We start from the raw sequence: 18,980 nt of genomic DNA, 5'->3' as shown, positions 1-18,980 counted from the left end.
ACTTGACATGGCTATTAATATCCAACATTTCTGCCTTGTAATGTTTGGTATTCTTTAAGGAACTAAACAAATGTATTCGAGGAAACACAGACCATCTCTTGTTTTTTGGCATAAAATCGATGTATGAGATTTTGCCAAATTTCCCCCATTAATCTGAGAGAAATTTTCCTAATAGAGAAGTATTTGTGAATGGTAGCCGTGTCGCCAGGCAGGGGTCCTTTGAACATAACACATTTGGCTAAAATGCAAACGTCAAGCAATTTTTCATGAAAAAAGAAGATTCTTTTTATTTGATAAATGAGCTACAATTAACGTGCTAAATTGAGATTTGCTTGGAATCATCGTATATATTGACTTTTTATGACCAAGAACTGCTTTAAACGGAATTAGGAAAAGCTCCCAGAGAAACATGATAGCGTGGTTTTGCTATCCGTTTGAAACATGGTATAGTATATACAGCCAGACGAATGTCGGCATTTGTTATAGTACTCAACTATTCTGGGTTTCAGATGGAGAAAGATCCATGGGAAATGTGAATTTATTCTTTTTTTTTACGAATTCGTCACTCAGTGTCGTAGTAAGATAAATGTTAGTTTAGAATGATCAACAGAGAAACCATGTTGATAAATTGTTTTAAACGTCATTCCTCTAGTAACAGTAAATCAAGAGCGATGAGGTCCTCTCTCTCTCTCTCTCTCTCTCTCTCTCTCTCTCTCTCTCAGTTTAAAAACAAAATTGAGATTATAAACTGGAATTAGATTTTGGTCATCTTCGCTGCAAATTCACTGTTTAAAATTAAATGTAAACATAAATATTCATTTGGGATCTGTATCTTCAGTATCTTGTTCTGACGTCGATAATAAAGTCAAACAAACTTACATATTACATTTGCGCATTTTTTTCCCGATCAATACAACACCATATTGTATATTTTGATATGACGAACAGCGACAAAGAGATCAAGCATCAACATTTATTGCTGGACCTATTCCCCGGAAGCGTTCAGTGGATTAAAGAAACTGGAACCGTTGTGTATATTTTAGAATTCCGGAGAGGACCCATTGGGAAGGTTGCTGTATCTTCTTAGTAATGTTCTAGCGTGGATTATCGGCCGCTTGAGCTGCGAGCGGCTTTCAGCAGAAGAAATGACACCACAACAAATCATGCAGCAGACAAGCAACAATTTGTGCCATTTCGTTCTCGCAATTGGTTCACTTTCGATAAAAGTGGTTAATAATGGAACAAGTGATGTGATAATTCTTTAAGTTTGGGAGCAGTAAATAAAAAGAAAATTGAGGAGAATATCTTATTTTGGACCCAATTTCAAGAGGGAAAGGGGAGGATTTTCATTTTTATTAGATTCTTTCAATGACAAAAGGTGATACATGGAAAATATGTGCTCTATCATAGTCCGCTGTTTGGTGTTGATGATCACGGAGTTATTCCCGTTAATGTGTGGGGAGGCAACCCAAGCGTCGATATTTTTGATAATGCCCGACAGAGCCAGACTAAACAAAAATCTAAAGAGCGCATTCTCTGAAGCTTTTTACACAATGGGGCTACGAGAATTTAAGAGGTCTCAGCAATATTCAGACTATATTTTGAAGCAAAATAATATCATCATAGACAAACAAAATCCACAGGAAATTCTGGATTTATTTTGTCATACTATTTTTAAATCACACGTAAATACTATTCTATATTTTCAATTACACCCTACAAAGGATCCTACACCAAACTATATCATCAATATGGCGGAATACTTTAAAATACCAGTCATTTCCTGGGATTCGGAATTTCCTGGTGCTTTACAGGTAGGTTTAGATTTTTATTCAGTTTTTGGCCAAGGATGTTCCCACTCTGCAATGAATTTACCACCAAAAATGTTCCTGGAAAAAATCTTACTTATTTCCCCTCTTCAAGTATCAGTAACCAAATCTAAAAGCATTAACTTCTGATACCCTATGAAGTCCAACAAATTGAGTACATGTAATTTGTCAAAATGATCGTGCGGTGTTATAAGCTTACAAATCTAGTGATTCATTTAGTGAACTCTACAGAGATCACTAATTAGTAATGTCTTAAAACCGATTAGTCTTCACTCCACTGATCGCAGGGTTATCAACAAAATGACTATAACATAGGCGGATCCAGGAATTTTTGAAAGGGGGGTCCAGCACTTGATGTTTTACCTACTTTTCACAATCTCCATCCTACCCTCATTTACACCTTTTGCATGTGTACATAACATCTTAAGGGAATCTTAACAGTTTTATACACGAAAAATGCTTTGCTTATTTACTATTTGTCCCTATCCCGTCTAGTCATTTTTATTGCTATACTCGGATCTGATGTTAGATAATTTAGCTGATTTAAAGGTTACTTCCAACAGACCAGGGGTCTGTTATGTTTCATGTACTTTTTAAAGAATTCTTAAGTGATACTTGTATCTGACAAAAATATCGTAAATATGTATCAATGTTTCGTATTATTTATCCTAGCATTAAATGATATACTGGTGTTGATAAATTTGAATGATGGAATTACATGTAAGTATCCAATTTTCATATCATTTTGACTTAAAGTCTCGTTAATATTAAATAGCTTAATTTTTGGGGTTCGTGAAAGGGGGGAAAGGTCCGGAACCCCCCCCCCCCCCCAACCCCCGATCCACCCTTTACTAATCACTACTGAAAATCATCTCGAAAAATTCATCTGATCAGTTAACGTTACTCTCACGTGCAGAGTTTCTGTTACTCTCACGTGCAGAGTTACTGTTACTATCACGTGCAAAGTTACTGTTACTCTCACGTGCAAAGTTACTGTTACTCTCACGTGCAGAATTACTGTTACTATCACGTGCAGAGTTAATGTTACTCTCTCACGTGCAGAGTTCCGGTTACTCTCACGTGCAGAGTTAACATTATTCTAGTGATGATTTTTTTCGTTTTACGTCTCATCACTCAAATAATGACGTCACTAGCTGTTGGTAATCGAACTACATGTACCATTGAAAGTTGCTTCAAGTTTCTTTATGCACTCAAACCAACAATATGTGGTACATGAGGTCAAGTACACGTGATACATCCCAAAGGGATAGAGACACAGGAAAGAGAGACACAAACATAGTCATGTTCAGATAAGGGCAGGACAGAAAAGAAGGAAGCGAGAAAAAACCAAAATATAATATATGTATGAGTTATGGAGGACTGACTAAATCGTATAATTTTTTTTACAAACAAACATAGGTTTCTCAATTTTTTAACACTTGTAGTTGACATTATTTCAGAAAATTTAACCACATTTGGATTTGTATAATACCTTGGATGTAAAAATTATTTCTTATGGCACACATTGATTTGCTTTCTAAAATAAAATGAAAATCGTCTGCAATTTGACCTGAATCACAAAGTGTACAAAACCTTAGATTCAAAGGAATATTTGCCCACCTGCCTGTCTCTACTGGGAGCCGATGATTCGAGGTTCTGAATTTGATAAATATTTTTCTAAGTTTAATAGGTAAATTTTCAAGGTACTTTTCACGACCAAAGTGGGACTTCGAAATTCTATAAATTTGGCCTTTTGATGAATTATTAACATCACTTTCCCATTTTTGAATGAATTGATCACTTAACGTTGTTTGACAATGGCAAGGACCATATTTTTGTCTAAAGAATCTTGCCCGTCCCATATATTTGGGACACCACATGAAGACAGGATTTTGTGAATTGCTAATACTTTTTTTAGAATGTTGCAGACGTAAATATTTATACAATACACAGACAATTTTGTTTTCTGTACAAGTCAGTAGATTAGTCCAAAAAGGTGCTCAAGATCGTAGTAGCAAGGGTTCTTTATTGTGTCAAAGCCTACCGTGACCCAAGACTTCGCACTTGTCGAAGGAATTTATATGTCCTAGGTATGACACGGCACCGAGATTTAAGGAGGTATATTCTACATCGTCATAATGGCTGACTTCCTTTTATAACATACATGAAAAAATAAATATCAGTAATATTTATTCATTTCAAATATCATCGCCTAGATGAGTAGCTCAGTAGTTTAGCACGTCAACTGCTGAACTGTAGATTGTGGGTTCGAGTCCAGCAGAAGTTTTTTTTTTTTTTTTTTTTTTTTTTTTTTTTTAAATCAGATGGCTTTCTACTAAAACTGCATTTCTTGACTAAATAAAGTAAATTTGAAAGTTTCAATTTCAAAATACTGTTGCACATATCCTCCACTTTTCATCCATATGAAAGCGAGCTTAGCACCCAAACCACTACGGTTCTTGTCTGTTTTGTAAAGAAGAATGATTCTTTAGTGCGGCGAAGAATTTGAAAAAAAATTGCTGCATCCGCTGAAGTTTTCTTTTTGTCGTCACACCAGCTAGATGTTTTGTATTGTTTTAGAACAGGTTCAAAATTTTGAAATATATTTTTTGTATTTTGTTTTAAAATGTCTGCTGTGATAAAAGTAAAAAGTTTACACATCTCTCAGATTTGATACAGAGGCATGGTAGAAGGATTCAATTTGTTACAAATTTTCACCGCGAAATACATTAATGAATAGTCCGACGCTTTTATTAGAGGGAAGGAGAATGAAATACTCATTGGCATCAGTTGACCTGCATACCATTGCATGTATGTGATTCCGTACAATAACCATTATATATGCGATTCTTATACCTTTATAAAATAAACTGAACCACAAAAATTGAAAACAATAAATAATACTAGTCTTTTCCTAAAGTTCAAAACTTTTCGCTTGATACCAGACACTGCTGTATGAAATTCATGTCCTCCGTATTCTGAACAGTTGGCTATTTAGTTTCTTCAAATTACTCGCTAGGCATCAATTACCTAGTAATGTAAAATCGTTATTGGAATGCTGAATTAATGCTTTCGTGTAACATGTGTCCTGTGCATTATGCGAAGTCACAATCTGTATTGACACAGCATCAATCGTTTGATTCTACCAACAACAACAACAAAAAATACAATAGGAACCCAGTTTTTCATTCCAGTCTGTATTAATTCTGTTTGGAGAGGCCATTTTCTTCTGTCTTGGTGTCTCCAAACTAAACCAAGGGAATTGATGCTCGGTTCTCTAAGCCTGAAAATGGCATTTCCTCAAATGATTTTTAACTATGACTCCTGATAAGGAAGTTAGATTATCATTCCGATGGTATTTCAGTGTGTGGCATCGTCATTATATACAATACATGCATTGATAACAACATTCTGGAAAATTTACATCTACATCACAGTGTAAAGTTAAAGTGATGGTCGTAAAAGTAAAGAGATCTTCGTAAAAATAAAATGATAGTCTTGAAAGTAATGTGATAGTCGTAAAAGTAGTGTGATAGTCGTAAAAGTAATGTGGTAGTCATAAAGTAATGATTGATTGATTGAATATTGTTTAACGTCCCTCTCGAGAATATTTCACTCATACGGAGACGTCACCACTGCCGGTGAAGGGCTGCAAAATATAGACCTATGCTTGACGCTTATGGCCTTTGAGCAGGGAAGGATCTTTATCGTGCCACACCTGCTGTGACACGGGACCTCGGTTTTTACGGTCTCATCCGAAGGACCGCCCCATTTAGTCGCCTTCTACGTAATGTGGTAGTTGTAGAAGCAATGTGATAGTCGTAGAAATAAAGGCGATAGTCGTACAAGTAATGTGGTAGTCGTAAAAGTAATGTGGTAGTTGTAAAAGTAATGTGGTAGTTGTAAAAGTAATGTGGTAGTCGTAAAAATAAAGGTGATAGTCGTACAAGTAATGTGGTAGTCGTAAAAGTAATGTGGTAGTCGTAAAAGTAAATGTGATAGTCGTAAAAGTAAAATGATATTGAATAATTTGATGCATGTCCAAGTCTAAAGTTGTCGAAAGTCGAAGATTCAAACTTAAATGACATCGTTAAAACACCGCTGTAGCAATCAAAGTATCCGAAGTGTAAATTGATTAGCAATCTTCCGATTCGATAATGGCGGCGATCTCATTAATTATGCATTGAATGTGTACTCCGAAGTATTTTCCGACATACACATGTAAAGTTATGAATGAGGAGGTAAACACACGATGCTAATTTTTTGTTATCAAAATAATATTTACATAGTATCGATACATTTTCATGCATATTTTATTTCCTCCACGCCAGGACTTTGTGTGTACATGTGCATTTCCCACATCATCAGCACCCGATCGCATGCGGAAGTGAATTTCCGAAAAAGGTCATGAATATGCAAATTAAGCATATCGAATTTATGTCCAGGAAGCAAAATTTCTTAAAACGGTGTTCATTAGTGAGTTGCTTACAATTTCACGAAAATGTGAACGTGAATTATCACAGGACATATAAGAGTGATTACCGGTAAAAATTCGCTTGGTTAAAAAATGACTCAAAACTACTATCCGTTTAAATTTACCTAAATGGACCAGATATTTAGTCAGCTAATCAGGTGTTGAACAGGTGTTGGCGCTTTTTCTGTTTCGTAGGCAATGCAACTATGCATTCGTGCATTACGATGTATAGAAATGATCAATAATTGTGACATTTTCCCGAAATGCAACATACACACCCTTTGGCTATAAATTTAAAATGCACTCAAGGCTAATTCTGATATTGTGAAGCAGTAATGTTAACAAGCATTCTGAGAGTACTGCATGGCAATACATAGTCCCCTACCGGTTGCAAAAATTATTGTACCGCAACAATATTCAGTAGGTTATGGTTAAGGGGAAAATTGGAGAACCAGGATAGGAATGGTTGGAAATCAACTACTATTCAGGTACAAAGACTAGACCAGGAAAAAAGACAAATTTATAATAAGGTTTAAGTCTTTAACCAAGTCAATGAACTGTGACATGTAGGTGATCATGAATAATTTACCTACATTGTTGTATTACTATGCTAGAAGTTTTAATGAGTGTAGTACTCTTATCTACAGAAAAAGGAAAAGTGGATGTAAATTAATTTTTTCTAAGTCGAGGGGCAAAGCAACGTACCAAATATCAAATAAATATCTGCAAGAACAACAAAAAAGTCCAGAAAACTGATAACTCGTGCTATTTTTCTAAGACCAAGGGCCATAACTTACTGAAAAATCAATGGACCGAGACGAAATTCAAACTATATCTGTAACTTTTAATGACAAAGCAATGTATCAAATATCAAATGAATATCTGCAAGCACTACAAGAAAAAAGTCTGAAAAACGGATAATTCATGCTGTTTTTCTACATATGTAAGTCCAAGGGCCATCACTAAGTGAAAAATCAACGGGAAGAGAATATACCAAATATCAAATAAATATCTGCAAGAACAGAGAAAAAAAGTGCGGAAAACTGATCTGATGGACAGACAGACGGAACGCAAACCTAAAGTCCCATTTGACTTCGTCGTTAAGGGACTAATGAGTGTGGATTCACTCTAATGAATTAGAAATACAAAAAGGAAAGAAAAACAAACATTTAAACGAAACATCGTCTCCCCAAGGCATTACGCATCACAAGGCCTCCAAACATCTGGGTACTCCTGATATGTAAAATAAAGGTTTGAAACTCCAAATACATGGTACGCAATTCCGGCGATTTTTAAAAATGGTTAAATAAAGGCATCTTATAGTACATTGTTATATTGTATTCTGTAGCTTTCGATTTGCCTATATTTATGTAGATTGTTACCAAATGTCTTTCATAAATACTCCTGAGCTGATTCAAGTCGTATATTTCTAGGCATGCTTTATGATGGTAACTGTTTAATTTATGTAACAAGAGGACATATTACACACGTGTTTAGGAAGAACTTATATGGCAATGCTACTCTTATTATTGCATCTAGTAACATCATTAAGAAGACCCTGTGTCTCTAAGTTTTGGTTTTTTAAATATTCCAATGAAACTGATATCATTTTAAGTATACCTGATTTTATGATTAGTGTATATGATTCTATGATGTATATTTCCAGAACAAACAAGATTCTACAGTTCTTCAAATGGCTCCTACGATATATCATCAAAGTATTTTGATGATTGATATTTTGAAGAAGTTTAATTGGACGAATTTCGCAGTAGTCACCACGACGACATTTCATTATTTAGAATTTACCGGATCCATTGACCATCTTGTGAAGGAGCACAATAAAAAAGTCAAATTTGACAGAAAACTCAGGTAGTTATAATATCTCATGTTGATGTACACGGTTTCTAAAAATCTTATGGTTATTGGTTTTCTATTCCAAACTCCACCCTCTCCACCACCACCCCTAAAAGAATTCCAAGCCCTCGTGATGTATAATTCATAATTTTTTTAACGGGTTTTTAATGGTAAACCACGTCATTCAGACCAACATATCTTGGAGTGTACGAATCCATGAAAAATATCTGGGATGTGTCAACTTGTTCGTGGCTAATATATAATGTATTTAACACATAACTATGGTATATTGTACAAATCTTGTGTTTGTTTGGATTATAAAGCTCTGGGGCCGTTTTATTTTTCTGGTAATGAAATCTGATTACCTCCCCTGAGACAACCTCCGTCAACTTCGCTTACGATCAAACTAACACGCCAAAGGAGTGCCACGTTCAGAGATCAATTTGAGTCTCAGAATTCGTCATTGATGACAATAAAACTGGGAAGTTGTCACATTTTCTGCTCCGATTTCGACTATTCACACAACGGTGCCGTTTAAAAATATGTTGTTGCAAACTGAATGCGACAGTTATCCATGTTTGCTTTAAAATATGATTTGTCACAACTTATAAAGGAAAAGATGCTTGAATGGTTCTTGATAATAATGTAGGGTTGTACGGTTCACCAAATTACAAAGTCATTTGTTTCCCGTTAATCGAGTTTCTCTCTGATATCTCTGCTATCCGAGAGCACTGGGTACTGGTTGAATTAACTTTCAAATTAGATTTCCGTGGACTTTTCCGCAATATCTATTAAGTTTTTCATTTAGAAACATTATCCCAGCCAATTTGGTCAGGTTGTTACATGTATATACAGGAAGCAGTGACTGGTCGTCGTTTCGTTATTTCGAAGGCGAGAAGACGACAGAACGACGATTTGCATTTTGTCGTTTCTCTCTCCAAATTATCGAAAAGACGACCGGACAATAGAAGGAAAAGACGACCAAAACACCCAATTTTGTCGTCCCTTTGATCTGCTTTCCTTCGTCTCGGCCTGCGACCATTCTGTCGTCATTTCCCTTTACTGTCTACAATCTTTTATTCTTCACTCTTATTTGCAGCTTAGCAAATGTCGTAATTTCGCCCGGCAATTAATCTATTAGATTTAAACTTGCAGCTCAAAACGGATTATCAATTCATACTGTCCAAGAAAAAACTAGCACACAATACCTGACGAGTTCCGACGTAAATGGAACAATAACTTCACTGTTTTTGGATCTCCTGCAATAACGTCACTATTTTGGAGCTCCAGCAATAACGTCACTGTTTTGGGGGCTCCTGCAATAACGTCACTGTTTTGGGGCTCCTGCAATAACGTCACTGTTTTGGGGCTCCTGCAATAACGTCATTGTTTTGGGGCTCCTTGGCACCCAGTAGACCTTATTGAACTCTGTGAGGCTGGTTGACAGGGCTCTATATAGGACAACATTTGCTATTCAATTAACACGAGACACTTTAATATATGGATCCACTGGTGGTATCCAGCGTCAAGTCAATTTAGACATCATATAGACCAAAGCACTGTTCCGACACTATGTGACAAGGATCTAAGTAGAGCGCCTGACACCCAAACTAGGATTTTTGCAGGTGAATTCAGGATCTCCGTTAAGATTCCGTGCTGTTTTCTTAGTACAGGGTGCCGAATAGACTCCAACTATGGCATCTATGACTTGCAGAGAGAAAAACTGGCGTGGAGCATTTTAGAGGTTGGACACTAGTTGAATAGAGGAGAAGAAAGATGATTGAATCTAGATATCACAGCGACGTGAACAGACGACAGAACACCGCGAAAAGTAGATCGCTAGTAGCAGATTGTAGTGAGAAATTCCAACTGAGACAAGATTCGCAGTCTAGGACGAGGCTCTGCTTATGTCTTGCTGCCTGAAATTCTTTTTTATTCTGTTATCTTTCCGTTATTGTGGGTCGAAACGATGTCAATTGTATTATCGTATTTTTACTGTGTCGTCCTTTCGTCCTTAAGTAACCAAATAATGACACAACACAAACAATTTTCAGTTTGATAATTCAAACTCCAACAGGTTTAATTCTCATCTATTCAAACAGCTGTCACCAATAGGGACTTTGCTGCATCTGTTCAAAATAGGACAGGACTGAATGACATGAATCAATTATGTTAAGGCGGTACTTCACCTGTTGTGATAAACATTTACATTGTATGTTAAGGCAGTACTACACCTGTTGTGATAAAAACTTACAAATGTGACATAGTTATAATGAAGATTTTAGTTTGTTGAAAACATGAACCCAAGGGTCAGTGCTGGACCACAAAACATGTTTAAAGTTTTACATGGAATATATGAAGCAATCGTTAGAAACCTTCTCTAGAACCCCTATAGTACAAATGAAATGCAAGTATCTTATGTATGTATAGTGTATCAAACTATGTCCTCGTGACCGGGTCACAGCTGTGTTTGAAAGATATATAAAGGGGATTTCTTCTACGAAAACACCACAAGGGTAAAATTTGTCAAGTATTCTCATGTATTCTAAAAAGGCTTGTCCAGTGTAAGAGTTTTCTGTCTTACACTGATATGATGCCATTGCTTATGACGTCACATGTAATAGAATATTTTTATTTCGTTTTCTTCAAATTTTGATTTGATATACATGTAGCTTTCTGGTGACAGCCATCTTCGGGTATGTTCTTTCTAATTGTTTGATTAGTTTTTACATTTAAGTTCAAATGAGGATTTTGATAATTCTGATTTTTTTTCAAAGCTAGAACTGAATTAATGCACTAAACTGTGAATAAAATGTAAGAAAAGTAATCCTTCATTATTTACTCGTGTTGGATAAGGAAATTCCACCTCGGGAACAAGATTCGCTGTCTAGGACTCGACAAATCCTCGATCTTGTCCCTCAGTGAAATTTCCCAATCACATGGTCGTACTAATGAAGGATTCTGTTATTATTCTATGATCATGGGAGTCTGGGCGGGACCACAATGAGAATTCATAGTTCTACATACATGGCGTATTATACGGAGACATTCTTGAAATGCTTTTCAATAGCCACCAAGGCTGTAGTTTTTTTCTTCAAATATACAAGCATTATAATGTAATATCAATTGGAGTTCGATGTCAAAGTCATGCACCATAGCGGATTAAAGCATTAATTGGGTTTATTGGAAAATATTTTTTGTTGTTGTAATTATGTAAAAAAAAAAAAAAAAAAAAATCCTTATATACATATGTAGTGTCAACTCAGTTTAATATGAACCTTGGATCTAGGTAGGTGAGCGATGTGGTCCATATACCTCTTACTGTGTATTGTAACTAAACATGTCAAGTTAATTCTTGTATTCCAAAAGAGCAAATTGTGAGTGTTTCGGGGGAAAATAAAAAACCGAACAAGCTATGCGTAATAACAGGACAGCTTGTCTGTGAAATATAACTAGTTTACAACAACGCATTTTTAATGGTGAATTTTCTTTACCTGTCATGAAATGGATATTTGACTCTTCTTGCAGATTCAATCTTCTTTCATCTGTAGTAGTACATCTCCTGCCATCGGACAACGACACTACGATTAAACACAAGTCAAAAGAGGCCTTATTGAGAGACAATAAACTAAAAAATAGAGTTTTTCTTATTCACGCAAGGTAGGATTACTGTAGGCAGTTTATAGCATTTTTTTTTCTGTGGGTCTGAAATTAAAATGATTTGTTTTGTTTCCCCTTTGGGAACTCCGTAACCTGGTTGGTGGGGGAAATAATACATTTTTCAGATAATTATTCAATGAATTTAGCTGTAATCTGGTTACAATTTTAACATTATAACTTAGTTGATACTACAACAAGCTGATAAAGCTAATGTATGGTATGAAATTTTAAAAGCACAAACCTCTTGTACACATGACAGAGCAGAGATAATGGACAACAGTCGGCACATAACCAATATATGAACCAATAAAACGGTAGTTTAATGGAACAAATGTTTGATTAACTTGCCGTAATATATATGCAAATATTTACTTTTACAAATGGGTCTTTTTCAGTAACAAATCTTGATATCTAGAGATTTTATCGTGGGTTTTGTCATATTTTTTTAATGTGAAGCATCATAATTATGATATCATTTTTATTATCATCATTATTATTTTGGGTTTAACATTTACCGGAATATCCCAATATAGGATAAAAAAAAAAAGAAGAAAAAAAAGAGTTGAACAGCAGACTTAAAGTTAAATTGTACTTAAAATTATATATATAAAGTCTTTTTTTCGAAATATAATCTAAAAGAAACTCTAAACACTTTTCAGAAATATTTCAACCTTGTTTATCTCGACTGAAGAAGATCGGTAACACGATTGAAATATTTCTGGAAAGTGTTTAGAGGTTATATATAACACGCAGTCAGAAATTTGATATCGCACAAATGCTTTTGGGCAGTGATGCTCAACCGGAATTACTATTGCTGTTGACTCCACTTTCTTACAGTTCCAGGGAGGCAAAAAACGTACTGGAGGTAGCAGGAGAACTTGGTCTTACGGGAAAAGATTACATCTGGATCATGTCTTCTTTCTGCATAGGAGTTCTGAGGAATCCAAATGCACCCCGCGTGTATCCGCTCGGCAGCTTAGGTAGGCTAATGAAGGATTTTTAATATCATAGTTACAATGTATTAACATTGACAGAGTCAGTTCAAACGTCCCATATCAATTTGTTCATTTGTAGAATGGATGCCCGGAAATCGTGAACCCGGCATGAACTTCTGTATCTGGTTTTCACTCAGAACCCGACCTGAAAAGTTCAAAATTTTCATTTCTCTCGAATTTTCTCCAAGTCTTTGAATTGTTCCTCGGTTACATTAAGGTTTACGTTTATGGGTTTATTTGGTAACATTTCCTGAGCGCTTTTCTTTGTTCATCTCCATTTCCGCCCAACTTCTAACGTTATTTATTATCCAGTCCAAAGTCTGTGATATCATATGGAGCTTCTCATTCACTGAATCTGACATTCAGTGTCCCAAAAGGATCGGGCAGAGCGGGCATCTCCATTTTGCATTGCGGTTCAGTAAACTTAACCATCAAAGCCGAATTCCCACGCGCTACACTCTGCACCACAGAAAGGGTACTCCATCACAATTAATGTTCGATGTAGTAATACCGCCACGATAAAAGGAAAAGGGAATTTCGTTTATAAAGTTTACTCTCTCCGAATTCTCAGCATAATACCAAGTATATTGATTCTTAAAACTATCGCGCGATATTTATTTATTGCTTCAGATAAATAAAAACACTTGTATCTGTTTTCAAATAGTATTTTCCAAACTTCAACCTTTCCAATATGAGTTTAGACCCGCTTTCATATACAATAATGTGTCATATGGCTGTATCCCCCCCCCTTTCCTTATTAGCCATAGCACCAGCGAGTTTGGCTATGCTAAATAGGCAGACTTCCTTTGGCTGTGATTTTCGGAATATTCTTTTTTCGAACTTTCTTTGTACAACCGGCGGATATTTTAAGAAATGAATTTTATTTTTGAAAATACATGAGAATATGAACAGCGACGCTTCACGCCGGCATACTTCATGAAGCTGGCACACAATTACTAAATATTCATGAAGTGGACACATTTGTCCATTTTAATGCAGATCTAACACTAAACCTGGTTTACTGCAGTAACAAAATGGCGTTAAAATTCGTGAAGATACAAAGTACATTTTTGGAATGACTGCATTTCGGAATATTGTTTCTTTGCGGGTTAAAAAAATATATTCTTGCAAAATACAAATGGTTACAACAGCTTTTTACATCTAGTCTATTTATCTTTGTCATTTTATTTCACATTTGAATGATTCATTTAAAAAACCCACTATTGCATCGCGTTTTTCTGAGACGCGAGTCACAGAGGGATTCGAAAGTCTCACTCTCTGACAGTGGTAGTAAATAACATATTATCCGACGGATATTTATTGTTCACTGAAATGATAATAAGTTCTACTAAATTCACCGTTTTCGGTAGGAACTATGTGAAGATGTCCCACGTGACATATAAGAGTGCAGATAAAACTGAGAGGAAAATATTTTGAAAAGACATTTTCTGAACACTTATTAATGACTGTGAATATTCCTGATTATCATTCTAGAAGCTATGATCATTACATCTAAGGTATTCTATATATAAAAAAAAATAATAATAACGAAACCAACATCACGAACTCTCTTCATACCGAATCTTGATTTGATACCTAGAGCAATTCAGAATTAATGTATTTACAAAGTGTTGGATCTGTCATGCGCATTGGTCACGCGAATCATCACGGGGCTGTAACACGTTTTCATCAAGAAGTGGTAATTCTTTTTACGGAAAATTGAAATCTCTCGAGTATACAATATGCCAGCGTTTCTTCGAATTATCGACATTCTGACATGTTCTATCGCATAAACTGAATGTTGAAGCTCGAAAACGAAATTATAAATAAGAATGCGAAACGATAACTGCGAGTACGGCATCCGGCTGATGTATATCATTGCAGTTTGTGGGCTACTATACAACGTGTTAAGCTAATATATCGGAAAGCCAAGTGTTGTGTGTTTAAAAAACTATCTATCTTCAAGTTATCAAACAAGACACTCCTTTACTGAATAGTAAACACGACAATGCATAATTTATAAGCATTTGTTTTTGTATTGATATATGGTATAGAATAAAATTTGTTCATATCAAGTGTTCTGTTCAAATCACTTGCTCTTTGCTGTGTTCATATAACTTTCTGTGTTCATATCATTTGCTGTGTTCATACCTCTTGCTGTGTTCAATTCTTTGTATGATCATAACTTTGTCTTTAAGTAATACACGCGATATGTTTGTACTGTTGTATGTAAAATAGTTTGAGACAGAAGCAATTTTAAGATTCACGACACTTACGCGTATACTAACGATTAAAACCTCCAATTTTAACTTCACATCTCTGGTTTTATTATTACCATTTGTTAAACTGCCCTTGAATACCTCGTGGTCATTCAGTGACAGATGTGTTCTCTTGCAGGTATTACATATTCAGGTATATCAAAGGATGGATTTGAAGACCAGCTGATAGAAAATGCACTGAAAACGTCGGTGAGAGTATGGGTCGAAGCTCTCAAGAAAATCTACAATTACAAAGATCAATACAAAATATCGCCCAATTTTTCCTGCCAATCTCAACGACCTCTTCAACAATGGAGGGCTGGAGAGAAGTTCTATCGGTGAGATGCTGACATGATTTGGACGCCAAATTATCCGTGGTTGCATTTACGGGTTAAGCAATCTATTTGTCAACTAATTTGCTGGGCTATCTGATTTTTTGAATTATAAATTAAGGATCCCATTATATGAACCAGAGAAGCTGTAAATAAGAGAAAACTATCCGTGATTTGCTTCTTTCAAAAGCGTGGAAAGCAATTTTCTGATATTCATATTTTCTTGTAAATGAATTGAATAACAATCGCGAGTGATTTTTATTACATTTATTCGCAACAAGTGAAGGAAAGTTTAAAATGCAGTGATAAATCAACGATTCCTGATCTAATTCATAAATTTCAAATCCAATGAAAATTAAACTTGTCAATCCCGCTACTATACGATACACCTAAAACTCTATTTTTCATTAGATTGATATGTTTAAAATCATCTTTTGATTCGTTAATACAATCGGATTCCTGTAAGAAGTCTAAAAAAAGAAACATGGTCCCCTAAAAAGTTGGAAGTATGAATTCAAAATTGATCGCAAAATCGAGTAATTGTCCTTCTTCAATGTCTTATTCCAGCACATGAAATATACAATACACGTGTATGTCTGTGTCTATACTGTAGTTCACGTGTATGTCTGTGTCTATACTATAGGTCACGTGTATGTCTGTGTCAATACTATAGGTCACGTGTATGTCTTTGTCTATACTGTAGTTCACGTGTATGTCTGTGTCTATACTGTAGGTCACGTGTATGCCTGTGTCTATACTGTAGTTCACGTGTATGTCTGTGTCTATACTGTAGATCACGTGTATGTCTGTGTCTGTATTGTTGGTCACGTGTATGTCTGTGTCTATACTGTAGGTCACGTGTATGTCTGTGTCTATACTGTTGGTCACGTGTATGTCTTTGTCTATACTGTAGATCACGTGTATGTCTGTGTCTATACTGTAGGTCACGTGTATGTCTGTGTCTATACTGTAGTTCACGTGTATGTCTTTGTCTATACTGTAGATCACGTGTATGTCGTTGTCTATACTGTAGTTCACGTGTATGTCTGTGTCTGTACTGTAGGTCACGTGTATGTCTGTGTCTATACTGTAGATCACGTGTATGTCTGTGTCTATACTGTAGGTCACGTGTATGTCTTTGTCTGTATTGTTGGTCACGTGTATGTCTGTGTCTATACTGTAGGTCACGTGTATGTCTTTGTCTGTACTGTAGGTCACGTGTATGTCTGTGTCTATACTGTAGTTCACGTGTATGTCTGTGTCTATACTGTAGATCACGTGTATGTCTGTGTCTATACTGTAGTTCACGTGTATGTCTGTGTCTATACTGTAGGTCACGTGTATGTCTTTGTCTGTACTGTAGGTCACGTGTATGTCTGTGTCTATACTGTAGATCACGTGTATGTCTGTGTCTATACTGTAGGTCATGTGTATGTCTTTGTCTATACTGTTGGTCACGTGTATGTCTGTGTCTATACTGTAGGTCACGTGTATGTCTTCGTATGCACTGTAGGTCACGTGTATGTCTGTGTCTATAATGTAGGTCACGTGTATGTCTGTGTCTATACTGTAGGTCATGTGTATGTCTGTGTCTATACTGTAGTTCACGTGTATGTCTGTGTCTATACTGTAGGTCATGTGTATGTCTGTGTCTATACTGTAGATCACGTGTATGTCTGTGTCTATACTGTAGGTCATGTGTATGTCTGTGTATATACTGTAGTTCACGTGTATGTCTGTGTCTATACTGTAGGTCACGTGTATGTCTGTGTCTATACTGTAGGTCATGTGTATGTCTGTGTCTATACTGTAGTTCACGTGTATGTCTGTGTCTATACTGTAGTTCACGTGTATGTCTTCGTATGCACTGTAGGTCACGTGTATGTCTGTGTCTATAATGTAGGTCACGTGTATGTCTGTGTCTATACTGTAGGTCACGTGTATGTCTGTGTCTATACTGTAGTTCACGTGTATGTCTGTGTCTATACTGTAGGTCACGTGTATGTCTGTGTCTATACTGTAGATCACGTGTATGTCTGTGTCTATACTGTAGATCACGTGTATGTCTGTGTCTATACTGTAGGTCATGCGTATGCCTGTGTCTATACTGTATGTTTTGTATTGCCGACCATTACGCATACTTTTATTAACTTAGTTTTCGACAAGAATTTATTTTCATATCTCATTTTTTCATCTAATTTTTATTGATTAATTAATATTATTTATCATATTTATATATCCATAGACTGATGAGAGACGTCCGTGTGGAGAGACCTACTGCAGTACAGTTCAGTGAGAACGGGGTGAACCAGCTTGTTAGACTGAGAATCGTCAATATCCAACGGCAGACAAAGAAATACGTCACCAGGAAAGTCTGGAAAGAGGTAAAAAAAAAATACCACAGTAACACAACGTTCTTCTAATATCAAACCTGGAGAAGCCGCAAAATGTGTTTTATGTTTGATGTTTTTATGTGTACGAGATAGAGTTTACTTGTAAGGTCATTTTGTACTCACCAGTCTCAGAGTTTTTCTACATTTGTGAATATCATTCACAATAAACGAATCAGTGCATGGTTTAGTTTACTATTGTTTGCTGGTCAAGTTCGTTATACACTGAAATTATGTTATTTGATATTTTTTGCAAGAATACAGTAAAAGTACATTTATTGGAAATCTTCAAACTGTATAAAAGTCTCTTTATAGTTTTGTGTTCATTGTTGAAGGTAGGAGGATGGGTGCCTGTGAAATCAAACATCACTCACAAGTCAGAAATGCGCGTGGAAATGACTGGAATCACGTGGCCAGGAAATACGGTGCTGCCCCCTCTGGGGAAACCTGAAAAACGCTTTATGAGGATCGCTACTTTAAAAGAAAAGCCATATGTGTTCTACGTTGACAGAGATGCTAATGGGAAATGTGTGCCGCCAGCGGTTCCATGTCGAGTGATGAAGGAAAAAATTGTATTGTAAGTTATACTTCCAAAGCTGCCATAGAAAGCAAGCCCCCCACCCCCACCCCCAATTGACAGTCAAAATGACTCGCTAAACACTAGAGTACATGAACATGATATGTGTTTTGTGTTATACTGTTAACAAAGGTCAATTTTGGCGAATGTTTTAAAGGCGTTAAATGACCTGCTGCTAGAAATATATTATTGTGTAATGATATACAAGTCCAACATAAAGAACAGCGTTACTCCAAAATAGACCCACTCTTATTTCTGCCGAGTCATTGGAATCACATAATCATTATATCTACAGTATGCGCCTCATACTATTTTGCAATATTTATCACAGTTTGTGTCAGTGATTCGTAGAAAAATGAATATTTTTTGTGAAATATGGAATTCAAAGACACATTTTTTTCTTGCGAGTATCTATATAGGTGCATGTATCAATTAAACCTACTAAACCCGAGGGAGAAATTACATACGTTCAACTTAGAAGAAGAAATTTGGACCTTTAGGGTTTTGGTAACGAAAATTGTTACTCAGATATGTTTCTGCATGAAGAGAAAGAATACGGATACAAAATATGAAATATACATAATATACATGTATTTAAGTACACTGTCCCT

General features: G+C 35.8%; 1 protein-coding gene across 1 annotated transcript in view; it reads left to right on the top strand.

The window, feature by feature from the left end:
* The first annotated feature begins 938 nt into the window (after positions 1-938).
* The window catches only part of LOC125671917 (glutamate receptor ionotropic, NMDA 2B-like), a 33,228-nt gene continuing 15,186 nt past the window's right edge, over positions 939-18,980 (top strand). Inside the window, exons 1-7 of the mRNA XM_048907904.2 lie at positions 939-1,814; positions 7,970-8,172; positions 11,686-11,817; positions 12,655-12,797; positions 15,210-15,408; positions 17,648-17,786; positions 18,128-18,369. Of these exons, the coding sequence (XP_048763861.2) occupies positions 1,386-1,814; positions 7,970-8,172; positions 11,686-11,817; positions 12,655-12,797; positions 15,210-15,408; positions 17,648-17,786; positions 18,128-18,369 (1,487 nt within the window). The 5' untranslated portion in view covers positions 939-1,385. The remainder of the gene's footprint in view (positions 1,815-7,969; positions 8,173-11,685; positions 11,818-12,654; positions 12,798-15,209; positions 15,409-17,647; positions 17,787-18,127; positions 18,370-18,980) is intronic.

The sequence above is a fragment of the Ostrea edulis genome, chromosome 4, assembly GCF_947568905.1.
Source record: "Ostrea edulis chromosome 4, xbOstEdul1.1, whole genome shotgun sequence".
Lineage (NCBI taxonomy): Eukaryota > Metazoa > Mollusca > Bivalvia > Ostreida > Ostreidae > Ostrea > Ostrea edulis.
This window is presented reverse-complemented; position numbering and strand designations above follow the sequence as displayed.